The 15620-nt window shown below is 52.8% G+C and overlaps 1 protein-coding gene across 1 annotated transcript; it reads left to right on the top strand.

The window, feature by feature from the left end:
• Nucleotides 1–6899: 6899 nt before the first annotated feature.
• LOC123345846 (early activation antigen CD69-like) lies at nucleotides 6900–14732 on the top strand. The gene is given in 8 exon segments (XM_044982906.1): nucleotides 6900–6993; nucleotides 8572–8720; nucleotides 9711–9827; nucleotides 11312–11481; nucleotides 11854–11957; nucleotides 13354–13518; nucleotides 14033–14040; nucleotides 14599–14732. Coding segments are annotated over 7 exon segments (822 nt in total). The 5' UTR covers nucleotides 6900–6993; nucleotides 8572–8596.
• The last annotated feature ends 888 nt before the right edge of the window (nucleotides 14733–15620 follow it).

Here is a 15620-nt window from a genome sequence, read left to right as displayed (position 1 = left end):
GCACAGGCGGGGTGAAAACGTAGCAGGATCTCTGCCTCCCCCCCCCCGCCCCGGCAACTAGCCCCAGCTCGCGCCATGGCTGCAGCACCAAAGTATCTTGGTTCCCAACCAGCCCCGCTCCCAGCACCCAGTGTAGGGGGTTTAGGGGCAGAGCCAAAGCATACACAGAGTGCACAAAGCCCACCCGTTCCTGCTTCAAGAGCAGAGCGTGTGTGCGTGAGAACCAGGCCCCAGGTGTTTCTGGTACAATCACAGGCAGGGCAGGAGCTATTTGGCAGTTATTTGTGTTGCTGGGGGAAGGGAAGGGGATGTTTAGGTTGGGGATTTGGTTACACATTATCCCTGCAAAACAGCTGCGGCTGTTCCCTGTCTATGCAATTAAAAGCCTCTCAGCAGAGACCGTGTTTGTTCCTGGAAATGTATCCGCTGCTGCTGCTAATGGACGCACCTAATCATGTGTCCATTGCTTGCAACTGTTATCCAGAAAGTCTACATTTCCTAGAGCAGGAAAAGCTTTTGAGACTCTATGAATCATCTACACAGCAGAAAAACCCTCAGTAGCTCACCAGGATCAAGCTGCTGCGGGGTACAAATAGCAGTGTAGATGTCTGGGCCAGGACTGGAGCCCAGGGTCCAAGACCCACCCCCATCACTGGGTTTCAGAGCCCGGACATGAGCCAGAACCCACATGGCTCCATTGTTATTATTAGCCCTGCAGTGCGAGCCTGAGTCTCTTGACCCCGGAGGGGACGGGGATGTTGCTGTGTGGACGTATCCTAAGTCAGAGCCTCACAAACAAAGGGACGTGCACGGAGAACAGGCCGCATTGCCAGCAGTGCCAAGGAGCACGTCCCATCTCCCTGCGAGAGCAGAGTGATTCCAGATCTTATATAATCACTCGCCTTCTGCCCTTGTCACTGCTGGGACCACCCCCGGCTCTGGCTGGGCGCGAAGCTGCAGGCCCAGCCCATGGCAGGGCCAGAGGGATTGAAAATGCAAAGAAATTGGCCTTTCCCGTTAGAGGGCAGTTTCCACGTGTCACAAGGCGGGATTTCCTGCCAACAGCAAGTTAGTGAAGCCAGGCACTTGTCTCCATCTGGACAGATGCTTCAGACACAGAGCAGCTCCTAACCCTTGGTCTTTGGTAAAGCCGGGCTTGGCCTCTGCTAACTCTGCTCCTGCTGCAGGGAGAGCAGCGCTGGCCGGCCTGCAGGTCACTGCCAGCCCCACAGGCTGGGGGATGGGGTAGCAGGAGCTCTGCCTGCCCCCCTGCAGCCGGCGCTCGCTCAGCCCCATGGCTGCACGGGGCCCAGGGCAGCTGGTAGCTGGGGGTGGGCGTTTGCACAGCTCTGTTCTAGCCTGGCTGCTTCTGGATGCACTGAGGTGGTTTGAGCAGTTCTGTTGCATCTGACATTTGTGCAAGAAAATTGTAGGAGTGCAAATGTGTCTTATTATAGACATGGGGTGTTGGTTTCTCTTACAGCAACCAGTCACTTGAGATTAGAATGTGTGATTCTAACCACATCTCTGCCCCGCATCAGTGTTTTTTCCTGTTACTCTTTTTATCTCTTCTTTACGTTTCCTGTCTTCTCTCCTCTTTATGATGTTCCATTCGTTACGAGCTGCGTGACTAAATCAGTCCATAAACTCATTTATTTTCATAGTAACTTGTAATTTTAACCATATCTGGGCCCCCTCCCCCCCCCCCCCCCCGCCTTCGTCTGTTCTAGCCTGGCTGCATCTCGAGACACTGAGCATGTTTATGTGTTTCTGTCGCGTCCATTACTGAACCATGAAAATAGGGAGACCCTGAATGTGGGTATGTCTACACTACGGGATTATTTCGATTTTACAGAAACCATTTTTTTAAAACAGATTGTATAAAGTCGAGTGCACGCAGCCACACTAAGCACATTAATTCGGCGGTGTGCATCCATGTACTGAGGCTAGCGTCGATTTCTCGAGCGTTGCACTGTGGGTAGCTAACCCATAGCTATCCCATAGTTGCCGCAGTCTCCCCCACCCACTGGAATTCTACAAGCTCTTCCTCCTCCTCATCTTCCCCGTTTATACCTGCTAAATTCGGTATAAACTCGTAGTGTAGATCAGGCCTGTGTCTCACTATAAATAAGGGATTGTGGTTTCTCTGTACTATTTCTTGAGATTAGAATGTGTCACCTAACCACATCTCTGCACCGCTTCAGTGTTTATCCGGTGTAGCTCTTCCTGCCTCTAGTCAGCTCTTAACTGCAAATTTGTTCTTTCTCTACCTCTTTATTATTTCAATTATTTAAAAGCCATGTCACTGAATCACTCCATAAATGCATTTCTTTTCATTGCAACCGGTAATTTTAACCACATCTCTGCCTCCTTCCCCCTATCCTTTGTCTAAAAAGGACAGAACAGCTTTTAGCTCAGGCATGACTAGCAGAGAGCAGTGTCAGGAGATTTTAGCTCAGTGAAGAAAGATTTAAAGTTAGAATTAAGTGGCTTTAGACTGGAGACATCTAGGCGGCCTTAATTATCGCTGTTGCTAAAGCTTCTGCCAGAGCCCAGCATGGAGACTGTGTTTTGAATATTAAAAACCAGGATACTTTTGTGGTGACATTTTTAGGGTACTGAAATACCCCTACAAAGATAAACAAACGTAAAAAAATACACGTTGTGACAGCCAACGTCTGACCCAGCAGCGCCACGTGGGCATTTTTCTTAGAAGGGAGGATTGTGTTCTATTGATTCAGTGTCTGAACGAATTGAGCAGAGACACGGCAAATGTATCATTCAGTTTCCATATGAGCAAGACAGCAGCTTGGATCATGTCTGTGCTCATTCCACCCACCCCTTCACTCCAGACATTGGGCTGTCGGCTCCTGCTGGGTACAGAGCACATTCGACACTCGGCTGCGATAATGTCCCACATTAGTGTTTTGTAGCCTGGGTTTGTCAAAGGTGCCAGTGGGAGTGAAATGCCCAATTCCCACTGAAAGCCAGTCGGGGTTGTGCTCTGAACTCACCTGAGAGCCCAGCTCTAGTTATTCAACATCTGAACCCTTAGAACAGGGGTAGGCAACCTATGGCACATATGCCAAAGGCGGTACATGAGCTGATTTTCAGTGGCACTCACACTGCCCGGGTCCTGGCCACTTAAACATTTTAAAACCCCTATGTACTTTACATACAACAATAGTTTAGTTCTATATTATAGACTTAAAGAAAGAGACCTTCTAAAAATGTTAAAATGCATTATTGGCACGCGAAACCTTAAATTAGAGTGAATAAATGAAGACTCGGCACACCGCTTCTGAAAGGTTGCCGTCCCCTGGCTTAGAAGGATGACATGAAACATCAGGACGTTTCAGCTTCGAGGAAACTACAGCGAATTCACACCAGCCAGGATCTGGTCCCGTTGATTAACAGATCTATGCCTGATTCACACCAGCTGGGCATCTGTCTCCAGTGATTCCAATGGAGTCATGGCCAATTTACACCAGATCGGATTCAGCCCATAATTCTTTCAAAGCAGGGACACGCAAACCTTTTTCTATATTTGCCCTTGTGGTGGTGTCTAGCCAAATTGTCTGGACAAAGAGCTCAAGACCTTTTGGGAGATGGGGTTTGTCTTTTAAAAAACAAGCCAAGTCCATACAAAAAATGCTGTTGAGCGAACATTAAGATGGCAGCATGAGGCCCTAGAAGTCAGGAAATGCTAACGTTAAGCTCACCCAGGCAACCTTAACTCTGCCCCTTTGGGCACCGGTGTTACAATGCAGACTTTAGCTCCATGAGCACATGCTGGTCTTTCTGCCGGGCTCGCTCAAGGTGAGGGAGTCACTAGCCCTAATACAGCAATACAAGGGAATCGTGGGTGAGGAGTCCTGCACTAGGTTAGGGGTGCACAGACTGTGGCTCCAGGCATGGGGGGAGCAGGGGTTTCATGCTTCACAGTTCTTCCCCCTCAATCTGTATTAGTGGGCATGGAGGGGAAGAAGTGGGTGGAGCCTCAACTCCCCAGGGGCCTAATCCGCACCCACTGACCACTGGCTTCAGGGGGCTTTGAATCAGCCCCCCAGTGCACCGTGCAGCAGCGCTGGCTGGGTGCGTGGAGGGGCGGTTGGCTACACCTAGGGGTGCAGTGAGTGATTAGCCATTCTCCCCCGAGGCAGTGAGGGGCTCTGGGGGGATCTCTGAGGCACGGCGGTGCCTGTAGGCTCCCTGCTGGAGCTGCGCTCTGTGTGCCACTCCTGACTCAGCGCTGGGACTGGTGCCTCAATCCGGCCCTGAGGGTGCAGGCTGGTGAGTGCCCCGCAAATGAGCCCTGGGCAGGGCCGGCTCTAGGTTTTTTGCCCCCCAAGCAAAAATTTTTTTGGCTGCCCCCCCCCCGCCCCCAGACATGAGCCCCCCCCGCCCACCAGTACCCCCCACTCACACCCCCTGTTGCCCCAGCACTGGCCTCCCCCCCAAATGTGGGATCCGCTACCAGCACACTGCAGCCGAGCCCTGGCCCAGCTGCGACTCTGTCCCCATGCAGGTGGAGCTGCTGGGTAGCATGGAGCGGGAGTACTTCCAGGTGGCGGCACGGCTACGGGGTGGCGCAAAGAACACGGCCCCCTCCCTGGGCTTCGCAGCACTGCTGGTGGCCAAGGTGGATCAGTTCGCGCTCACCGCCCTCACCCTCGACATGCTGGCAGCCGAGGACCTGGAGAGCCCCCCAGACCTGCTGCTCTTCAGCCTCATGGTGCCCTGGCCCAGCCCTGGCAGGAGGGAAGGCGAGGATCTCCGGCTGCGGGGCTACCTGCTCAGCACTGACGAACCCAGTCAGCCGCTCACCTCCTCACACACTCCAGGAGCCCCTCGCCACCATTGCAGCCCGGGCTCGGCTCCAGGGGACCCCGTTTCCCTCCCTCCCCGGCTCCTCACACACACTGGGTAGGGCCGCCCAGAGGATTCAGGGCAAAGCAATTTTGGGGGCCCCTTCCATAAAAAAAAGTTGCAATACTATAGTAACATGTATTTGGAAATGTAAAAAATAACTAGTGAAAATTAATTTGTAATAATTTGAAAATACACCAAATACATTATTTAAAAACATTAAATGCTTTACTGGTCTGTATTCATTTGCAATTACAAAATGGGCTGTTGCTGGGTGATGGTGATGGTTGGTGCCAATGGGCTGTCACTGCCTGGAGGTGGTGCTGCTGTTGCCCAGGACTGGGTGGGGAGCTGGGCTCTGGGGGGTGCCCGGCTCACAGGGGCTGGGCTCAGGACTGTGAGGAGATGGGGTCGGAGGTTGTCTGGCTCAGAGGGGCTCGCCTCAGAGCTGGGGGTCTGGGGTGGGGGGATGGGGTCGGAGGATGCCCACCTCAGAGCAGCTGGGCTCAGAGCTGGGGGTCAGGGCAGTGGGGGATGGGGTCGGGGGTGTCCGGATCAGAGGGGCTGGGCTCAGAGCTAGGGGGTCAGGGCTGTGGGGGGAATGGGGTCAGGGAGGTGTTCGGATCAGAAGGGCTGGGCTCGGAGCTGGGGGTCAGGGCTGTGGGGGGAATGGGGTCAGGGAGGTGTCCGGATCAGAGGGGCTGGGCTCGGAGCTGGGGGTCAGGGCTGTGAGGGGAATGGGGTCAGGGGGGTGCCCTGCTCATAGGGGCTGGGCTCAGAGCGGCTGGGCTCAGAGCTGGGGGTCAGGGCTGTGAGGGGGATGGGGTGAGGGGGGTGTCTGGATCAGAGGGGCTGGGCTCAGAGCTGGGGGTCAGGGCTGTGAGGGGGATGGGGTCAGGGGGGTGCCCAGGTCCGAGGGGCTGAGCTTGGAGCTGGGGGTCAGGGCTGGGTGGGGAGGATGGGTTTGGGGGGGTGCCTCCTCAGAGGGGCTGGGCTTGGAGCTGGGGGTCAGGGCTGGGCCTGGGGGGTAATGGGGTCAGGGGGTGCCTGACAAACACCTCCCTGAGACCCCCCAATCCAACCCCCCTTCCCTGGCCCCTGACCGCCCCCCCCCACAGAACCTGTGCCCCCTCCCTGCCCCCTGAGTGTCCCCGGGAGTCCCTGCCCCTTAGCCACCCGCCCCCCGCCCCGGCTGCTTACCCCCGGCTCACCGCGCGGCAGCCGCATGGCTCCGGAGGGGGCTGAGCTCTTCCCCGCTAGAGCCGCGTGGGGAGGGGGCGGGGCCGCGAGCTCCAGGCTGAGCTCAGCTGCCTCCGCTCGGCCCGGAGCTTGCAGCCCCGCCCCCTGACCACACGGCTCAGAGCGGGGCGGGGCTCAGCCCCGCCCCCTCCCCCAGCCAAGCTGCTGCCGGGCTGTTTAGGACCCGGGGAACAAGCGGAGGAGGAGCGGCCTGTCCCCTGCAGCCAGGCGGGGCCGCGCTACCGGTTAGGGGCTCCCCCTCTCCCCCAAGCGGAGCCGGGAGCGCGGCCCTGCCCGGCTGCAGGGGACGGGCCGCTCCTCGGCTCGCAGCGGCAGGATGAGCTGGGGCCCCAGCCCCAGCCTTTTGCCGCCCCCTATATTTTGCCGCCCTAGGCAGCAGCTTGTTTTGCTGGTGCCTAGAGCCGGCCCTAGAGATAAGGGCTTCAGGGGTGGGGCCTAAAGCCCCCAAACAATTCCTGGACCTTCCCCTCTGAGTCTGGATTTTAAATGTGCAAAAGTCCCTTCGTGCCACGCCTGATGTCCTTTGTTTGTCCTATAACCAGAGCCCCGCTTTTCTAATCCGTGTTCCAACGTTCTGCTGGACGGCAGCCAAGGGCATTCGTTATATAATCGACATTAGAATGTGCTGCCACAAGAAACTTCAAAGGAGCCTGTCTTTCCTGTTTCAGTTTCACGGAACATCACATCACTGGCTGCTCCGAGCAGGAAGGAGGAGCTGTGGGGCCAGTATATAACCTGCCTGCTCCAGCGAGGGACGGAGACAGGACTGTGTGTGTCTCACAGCCCAGCAAACCCGTTCTGATCCGAATTAACCCTTTCGCCACTGTTGGGCCTCCTGCGGGGAGCTGGCTGGCTGCTGCTCAGGTGAGCAGAGAGCTGCAAGCGCGGGGCTGGGGGGGTGGGGGAGATATCTGCATGGGGAGCTCTCCTGGGGGCGGGGTTGGGCTGCCTCCATTCTGTCTCACCCCGGCTTGGTCCCCACGAATCCAGTTCAGCTCCCGGCTCATTTGCCCCGCAGGTCTGTGAGGGGCTGGTTGCGGGGGCTCCTATGGGGCAGGGTGAGCGCGGGGCAGGTGCAATGCCCCATGGCACCCCATAGCGCCCAGCCTGGGATGTGCCCGCCCTGCAAAGCCAGGTGGGGTCTGATCTCTGCACCCACTGCAGAGCCGGCGGGGTTTGCCCTGGGTCAGACCCTGGAGCCGGCTCCGTTTGGTGCCTTTGCTGGGGCCGCCTGGTGCCCGAAGCTGCCGGATTCACTCTCTGGCTCCTGCTCCGTTGTTTCAGAGCTGCCTGGCCCTGCAGATAGGGACCCTCCTGCAAACACCCTGGGCAGCAGCTGCTGCTGCCTGTCTCCTTGCAGCTACACAGAGCCACTGGAGAGCCATTGCCAGTTCCTAGGTGGCTGAGCGTGGTAGAGTCTGGACAAGTGGTTTGCAAATGATACTCACCATAACCTACGAGCCCTACCATGGAGCCTGGATCCCAAGTCCAGTGCTCAGTGGGGGTGTGAAAAAAACCACACCGCTGACCAACGTAAGTTTCAGTGACAAAGCGCTGTCCACACCAACGATTACATCAACAGGAGATGCTCTCCCACCAACATAGCTACCACGCTCAGTGGGGGTGGTTTAATTATGCTAGCAGGAGAGTTCTCTCCCGGGCAGGATCTGAAACCACTTCTCTCCGCTTTGAAAAGGTATCAAATTCCAGTCTGATCAAAGAGAATGTTTCCCCACAAGGCACAGCTGGCCTGCGGAACTCGCTGCCACAAGATCTCCTTGGTCAATCTTCTTTTCTTAGTCCTGACCAGCTCTTGGCATTTATAGGGATAATGGGACCATCCAGAGTTACAACCGTCAATATTACACAATAACCTGGAGTGGGAAGGGCTCTAAATCCTCCTGGGTGAGGTACAAGCCCAGCTTCTAACCACTGGGGGTGAGCTAGGATCCTCCTCTCGGGGCAGATTATTCCATCACTGTCCAGTACGGGGGTGTCCTGTTTCTTGGAGATGGGGCACTCACTTCGGATCACAGGGTGTTCCTCAAGGCAGAAAGCAGGAAGGACCCATTCAATGAGAAATTCCAGGCTCTCAAATTAAAACGTGCCTACTTCTTGCCAACTGTTTGTATACGGGGGAAGTGATCATTCCTGTCAATTCAGCTGTGTAACATAACTTCAGTGGAGCTATGGCTACTTTGCAGCCGCTGGGGAGCTGACCCATTCTCTCTGCAGAGAAGTAACTCCACTCCAGCACGTGCATTTGAGTACTGGAGCTTGTCAAGCACTTTGGGATCCTTCCGATTAAAGTTGCTATAGAAAAACCAAGGTAGTCACATCCCTACCCACTGCGAATGACCCTGCTGTGCAGGGCTCTGGATTGGCAGATAGAACAACATAAACAGAAACCAGCCAGAGTAACCCTGAAAGCTCTCTCCCCAGGTAAATCCTTGAACACAGACCAACCATGGACTTCAGAGAGAGGGCAGATCCACTCCTGGGTTCCCAGGAAACCCAAGTGCAACAAAATGGGGACACTTCCGTGACCATCCCCCCGCAGGCTGGAGAGAGCAGCAAAACTGACCCTGCAGGTACAGCTGCCTTTTGGGATCTTCTCAGGCTCCCCTTTCCAAGGAACTTGTATTAAGTGAGGGCCTTTCTCTCCCTCTAGTGGTTGGTTCATGTAAAAGACGTTGATGTACGGCCTTCAATTTAGCACTGTTAGCTCAGGCAGTAGAGGTCTGTTGTTTATCCAAATGTTCAGTCTAATTCTTTCTTCAGTGCTAGGTAGGCTGGTCAAACATTTTCCATCAATTTTTTTGCAGGGGTGGGTATGGGTGGAAAATGCCTTTCTTTTTAACTAGACCATTTTTTTTCACTGAACATTTTTGTTTGTTTGTTTCGGTCAAAAAATGTTAGAAATGGGATTTTTTTTTCCTGATAGAAAAAATTCAGAGCAAACAATTAAAATCTCTGTTTTAATGGGGAAGTTTGTTTGCAGGGAATTCTTTTGCGTTTGAAAATAGGAGACAAATTCAGTTTTTGACTTAAGGTTTTGGGGTCCCCCTCTCCTCCCTTCTCTTCCTTTTTAAAAGGCACTTTCAGTGGAAAACATTTTGAAGGGGCAGGGAAAATCTCTGAGAACCTCAAATTGAAACCCACATATTTCTGGGCTTTTGGGGGTGTTCTTTTTGCTTTTTTTTCCCCTCAAAAAAGTTGAAATGACTTTTCCCCCACATTTGGAATGAATTTTTTCACTTCAGTGTGTGTGTGTGTGTGTGTGTGTGTGTGTGTGTGTGTGTGTGTGTGTGTGTGTGTGTGTGTGTGTGTGTGTGTGTGTGTGAGAAAATTGGAGTGGTGTGTGTGTGTGTGGGTAATAGGCACCAATAAAAGACAAAGCCCTGAATATCGGGACTGTGCCTATAAAATCAGCACATCTAGTGACTCTAGTAGGTAAATAGATAGATAGATGGGGTGTATGGGGATAGATAGTTTGAAACTCTTCCTTTTTTAAAAAAAAAAGCTGCTGACCCTCCCCACTATAGCAGCAGCGTGAGCATTAATGGCTGTTTCTATTACAGGTTTGCTGTCTGGGTTCAAACCATGGGCACGTCGCTGGGCAGTTCCGAGTGTGTGTCTCAATCTCGTACTGATCATCATCATCCTCATCTTCATCATCATCCTCATCTCCATGTCAGGTGAGTGTGGAGCCCGCACTGACCCCGTCTCTGCACCTTACACTCAGTGCTGGAAATGTCACATCCCCCCACAGCCCACCCCTGCTTCAACAGTCACATCAGACTCTGCTGAGCCCGTGGCATTTCTGTGGGGTCTCCCCCACCCCCAGTGTCCAGCTCCCACTGGCTGTTGGCTCATTCTGCCATGTCACCCAAACACACCTGGTTACCCAGGTCTGTGAGTCACCGTGTTACCCCCCTGCCTCCAGCGGGAGGGAGTCGTACCTGCGCCTGGCTGGTTGTCAGCTCCCTGATCCCAGCAGCCTTTCAGCTTCACAAGTTTTCTCCTCCAGCAACATTAGCTCCCCTGCATTGCACAGCCAGTGTGCTAGAGCGCTGTGCTGGCCAGAAACATGCATCTACAATATTTGAGTGTGGAGGTGCAGGGGGTGTGGGTGAGAATGTCACTGGGTGATGCAATCCAGAGTCACTTAGACCAGTGCAAAGTGAGTGTAAAACCCTGTGGTATCAGAACAGTTGCATATGCCCCCTACTTTTTACTGGTGCCCATGACTGCATGAAGGGCAGGGCAAGGATGAATTTAGCCATATATGGAGTTTGGCAGGCAGGAGGAAACATCCTGGATGGGGAAGAGGGAGGGTGCAGCAGCCCGAACAACTTGAGGGGCTGCATGAACATTTGAACCTGGAATCATCCCAGTCTATTCATTGCACAGCCAGACCCCATTGCCAGAGCTCCATGAACCAAGATAAAAATGCAATTCTCAGTGCATGCAAAATTGGAAGTAGGGGAGGGGGCAGAGGTGCATCAGAGAGGCTGTGATATGAGCAGACCCCTTTTCCACTGCTACTTAGTCAGGTGGCATAAGGAGCTCAGGGTTTCCAGCTGCATTTCTGGTAAGCCTTAGAGCAGGTCTGAATTTAAAACACTGCATCGGCACAACTGCACCTCTGTAGCACTTTAATGAAGAGGCTCTAAGCTGATGGGACTCCCCCATCAGCATAGTTAATCCACGTCCCCGAGAGCAGGAGCTCTCCCACCAACATAGCTCTGTAGAGCATGGGAGGTTCGGTACTTACATCACTCAGGGGGGTGGATTTTGGAGCGTGCAGTCTGGGGACCACCTTGAATTGCACCTGTCACTTTTTTCCTTTGTCCCTGAAGATGCAGCCCTGCTATTCAGCAGCCTAAGTGCCTGAGGGATGGGTTTAATCAGGCACTGGCAGGGTTTGTGCCTGCACTGAACAAAACTGCAGTCACAGCAAAGGAAGCTGCTAGCTGGCTGTTGGCCTCTGTCGATTGGGAAAAAAAGGAACCTTTCCAGGCACAAGCCCAGGCTTCCACAGTGTAGAGTGTGTGCGTGTGTGTGTGTGTGCGCGTGCATGGGGAGGCGGGTATCTGTTGTGGTGTCATTGGAGAACTTGTTCCCTTGGCTACAGAGGGTGAAGGGTAAATCTCTTACTCTGCTATTTTCTCATCTCTAGCAAGGAAACCTGAGCCGTGTCCAGCTGGAGCCGCCTGCCCAGACGGCTGGGTCGGATACCTGGAGAAGTGTTACTATTTCTCACAGGCTGAAGGGAACTGAACCTACAGCCAGAACAACTGCTCTGCCCTCGGTGCCTCCCTGGCAGTGATTGACAGTGATCAGGAAATGGTGAGAGAGAAACACAGAAGCTTTATAAATCCCACAGGGCCAGACCCCCAACTGGTGTAAATTGGTCACAGCTCCATGGGGGTGACGAGATCTTGTCACTACAGGAGTTGAATGGGCTATTCACAGTTACCCCAGAAGAGGCTGTGTGCCGAGCTGGGGTTATTCCTAGTCCAACCTGCTGCTGATCGCAGAGCAGGGAAGCGGATTGGCTCAGAGGATTGAGGGGTGGGGGCCCCTAGATCAGAGCTGTGGGTGGAGAATTGCCACCCTGGACAGTTCACCCAGTGTCCTGTGTGGCAGCTCAGAGAATCCAGCACAGACTGCAGAGAGCTCAGATCCAGGTGCTTAATGGACATTTGCTTTATTTAACAGGAGTTCATGAAGCGCTATAAAGGACTTGAGGACCACTGGATCGGCCTCCAGAAGAGCCCTGGCCAGCGCTGGAAATGGTCCAATGGCACCGAATTCAACAACTGGTGGGTCTCTTTTCCCTTCATTCACTTTGTAAGTGTTGGGCCGCTGTGATAAATGAAGTGTGTGCGGGGGAAGCTCCCTTTGATGGACAGCCAGCCAGTTAGCTGTAAAATGCCTCTTGGTAGCTGTTCTCTGCTTGCTTTACCTGGAAAGGGTTAAAAAGTTCCCCAGGTAAAGGGGAAAAAAAGGTGGGCACCTGACCAAAAGAGCCAATGGGAGGCTAGAACTTTTTTTAAATGGAGAAAGAAACTTTCCCTTTGTCTGTTGTTCTCTGAGCTGGAGGGACAGAGCAGCTGGGCTATGAGGAGCTTAAGCCGGGTATGATCATAAATCATCAGATCATACCTAGAACTACTTATCTGAACTCCAAATGTTTAAGTAGATCAGAATGTTTAGCTAGATGCGATCAGGTTTATTTTCTTTATTTTGGCTTGTGGCTCTCCTCTGTGCTAACCCCCTAATGCTTTTGTTTGCTTGTAACCTTTCAGCTGAACCCCCAAGAAAATTAGTTTGGGTGTTTAATTCTTGTAATTGTTTTTTTTTAAGATCTAGGAAAAAGCCTAAGATCCAGATGTATGTTTCCCTTTTTGTTTTTAATAAAATTTACCCTTTTTAAGAACAGGATTGGATTTTTGGTGCCCTAAGAGGTTTGTGCATGTTTGAATAGCTGGTAGCCACAGCTAATTTCCTTTGTTTTCGTTCTCAGCTCTTCCCCGGAGGAGGGTGAAAGGGCTTGAGGGTACCCCACAGGGAGGAATTCCCAAGTGCTCCTTCCTGGGCTCAAAGGAGGTTTTTTTTAATTTGGGTGGTGGCAGCATTTACCAAGCCAAAGTCAGAGAGAAGCTGTAACCTCGGGAGTTTAATACAAGCCTGGAGTGGCAAGTATTCATTTGTAAAATCCTTGCGGGCCCCCACTTCTGCACTGTGACAGAGTGGGGATTCAGCCTTGACATCCGCGTACCCTGTAAAAGCACCAGCTGGTACAAAATAAGCAAATGGCCTACACAGTAACCAAGATTGCTGCAAACCCCCATCCCTTGGCATTCTGCTCCATGCACGTGCGCCACAGGGCCTGCAGTTTTATTACGCAGAGGGGTAACCTGAGACACAACGTCACCCAGAAAGTCAGGAGCTGAGATGGGACTCGAATGCAGATCTCCCAAGTCCAGTGCTAGGGCTTTAAACTACTGGACCACCCTCCCTCTGTACAGGAATACAGTCACACCTGTTAACCAAAGAGTCTGAACAAATTGCTTTCAGTTGCAGACCCACCAAAGTGAATGGGGACATGGGTGTGATTTGCTTTGCTGAATGGGGGCTGTATTCTGCACGTGGTCTCTTTGGACTGAATGATTTGAACCGTTCTGAGTCTCTTGGATTTGTTTGCTGCTGTTGCAGGTTTCACATAGGAGGCAGTGGAGATTGTGCTTATACGAACAGCTATGAGATTGCCAGTTCAAGCTGCTCCGGACAGTTGCCCTGGATCTGCCGCAAACCAGTGGAATAGGTAGAAGGCAGTTCAAAGCTAATGTCATATGGCCTGTCCCTGCCCATCATTGAAAGGCAAGTGCAGCCCCCTCACTGCTTTTTACTGGGCCTTTCAGAAGATGTAGCTCCCGGGGGACCATGCAGCCATAGGCTGGGAAAGGAAGCAGTTGCCCAGCCCCCCCTTTACCAGGGGGAACCCTGCAGCAACACCCTGGGCCCACAGGTGGGGGGAGGGCAGAGAAAGGAACCCAGCTCTGGGGAGAGTGATGGTTTCCCTATTCACACAGCATGGGGTGGGGTCACATACCTGGGTAAGGTTTGCCAAAGTGGGGCGGGGCCTGAACCCCTTCCCTAACTGACCCTGGGTAACCAGAGCCCCGGAACTACGGCTTGGTTAAGACCAGCTGTGCGGAAGGCTGAGCCGGTCCTGACCAGCCAAACTGATCAAGGGGCAGCTGCCTACACCACTTCTATGGGGGATACGCCAACATACAGCTTCCCGGCTGGCTCCTCAAGGGATGAGGGGTTGCCACCGGGTCGCTGGAACGGGGGAGGCCAGGGGGCCATGACCCCTATTGCTTTTTACCAGCCCTAAGGGTGAGAGATAAGGGGAAGGGGGCAGAGAGGAGCGAGCCAGGGGTGAGGCCTCGGGGAAAGGGGGGGGGGCGGGGCGCAGGCGGGGCCACGGTTCAGGCACCGGTGCCCCCCCCCCACTTTTAGGGAGATCCTGGTTGCTAGCTGCCTAGCAGACAAAAGGGTGGAGGAGGTAGCTGGTCCCCGCTTGAGACCCAGGAGTTTTGGGGTGTGTGAAAACTTCCCCTGTGTGTTTGGGAGCCTTGTTGTGATAACTGGGCTGCTGAATTTCCCCTGCTTGTGAGCTCAGTTGTAAAATGTACGTGACAGTTCACAAGATGTCACAATACCCTGCAAGGACAAATGTTGATGGCAAAAGCTATGAAAGGGAGACAAAAAGTTTTAGTCTAAACAAAAAGACCTGCTGATAGAACTCGAGGTCTGTTAAGATCATGCCCGGTTGACAAGAAAATGTGGGTTTGGAAATCAGTAAGCCTTGGTGTGCTAAAAAGTAGGCCTAATTAGTAGACAAATAGTAGATAGGCTATTCCGCTCAATGTTCCCTCTTTGGGTCTGTGACAGGTGCTGGATTCACCGCTGGATGGCGCCTCTTCCTGGCCGTCCTGGGGATTAGCTCTGTGCGGCCAGTGTCTCTGCCGGCCCAGCAAGCCTCGATCGAACTGCCCAGAAAGGCCACAGACTCGGCTCAGTGGTGAAGGCACTGTGCCAGGTTTATTGCCCACAAAGCATGGTGCCAGCACCCCGTAGACACTAAAAGAACACTCCTACAGGTGGGCCCGGGACTTTCCACTTTCCCCTTGGCCAGACAAAGACCCCCCCTCCTATAACTTCTCTTTTATACACTGATGCAAACAAGGTACGTGTCACCCCCCTGACATGAATGGGACCATGAATTCCCTATTTATGTGATTTGCAAGAAGTGTTATCATTACTCAGGGTACCAAATGTGTTTAAATGATATGAGTGCCTTGTAAAATCCCAAAGCAAGCTCATTTTCATTTCTCATGTAATAATCTCATATACAGTATATGTGACACTGACAGACCCTGGTCATCAGCGGCCAGGATTGAACCTGGGACTTCTGAAGCTTAGTGCATGAGCCTCTACCACATGAACGAAAAGCCAACTGACTGTTCGCTAAGGCTGTAGAGCAGACTTCTTGTTCTCTTTGTAAGTGGTCTCGGTGCCACCAGATGGGATAATGCACCAGACCCACACGCACTTTTCATTAATTATTAATTGAATGTATGGTTATTTTTATTGTTATTATTGTTGGTGTTATTAGCTAGATATGTGACAGTGTTTTTTTCAGTGTGGAAAGTTATGTATGCTATTTTATGGGTTGAATGATGTAATTCCCCCCCCGCCCCAATGTCCCTCACTAAGTCTGGCAATTTTGTCAAGTGTCCATCACACAACATGGTGGTGTGTACCCCATTCCTGTGCCCGTGCAATGCCAGACATGTTTTTGCCAAGTCCATGTACCAGACAGTGAATTTGTAAGCAAGCGTCTGCTTTGTAAATGGGCCTGACTTTTGTTCAGACCCTGTGTGCTATATGCTCTGTATGGTTGTCTGGGTATT

This window comes from Mauremys mutica, chromosome 12 (assembly GCF_020497125.1).
Source record: "Mauremys mutica isolate MM-2020 ecotype Southern chromosome 12, ASM2049712v1, whole genome shotgun sequence".
Lineage (NCBI taxonomy): Eukaryota > Metazoa > Chordata > Testudines > Geoemydidae > Mauremys > Mauremys mutica.
The sequence above is the reverse complement of the archived record's forward strand: the minus strand, read 5'-3'. Positions and strand labels throughout refer to the sequence as shown.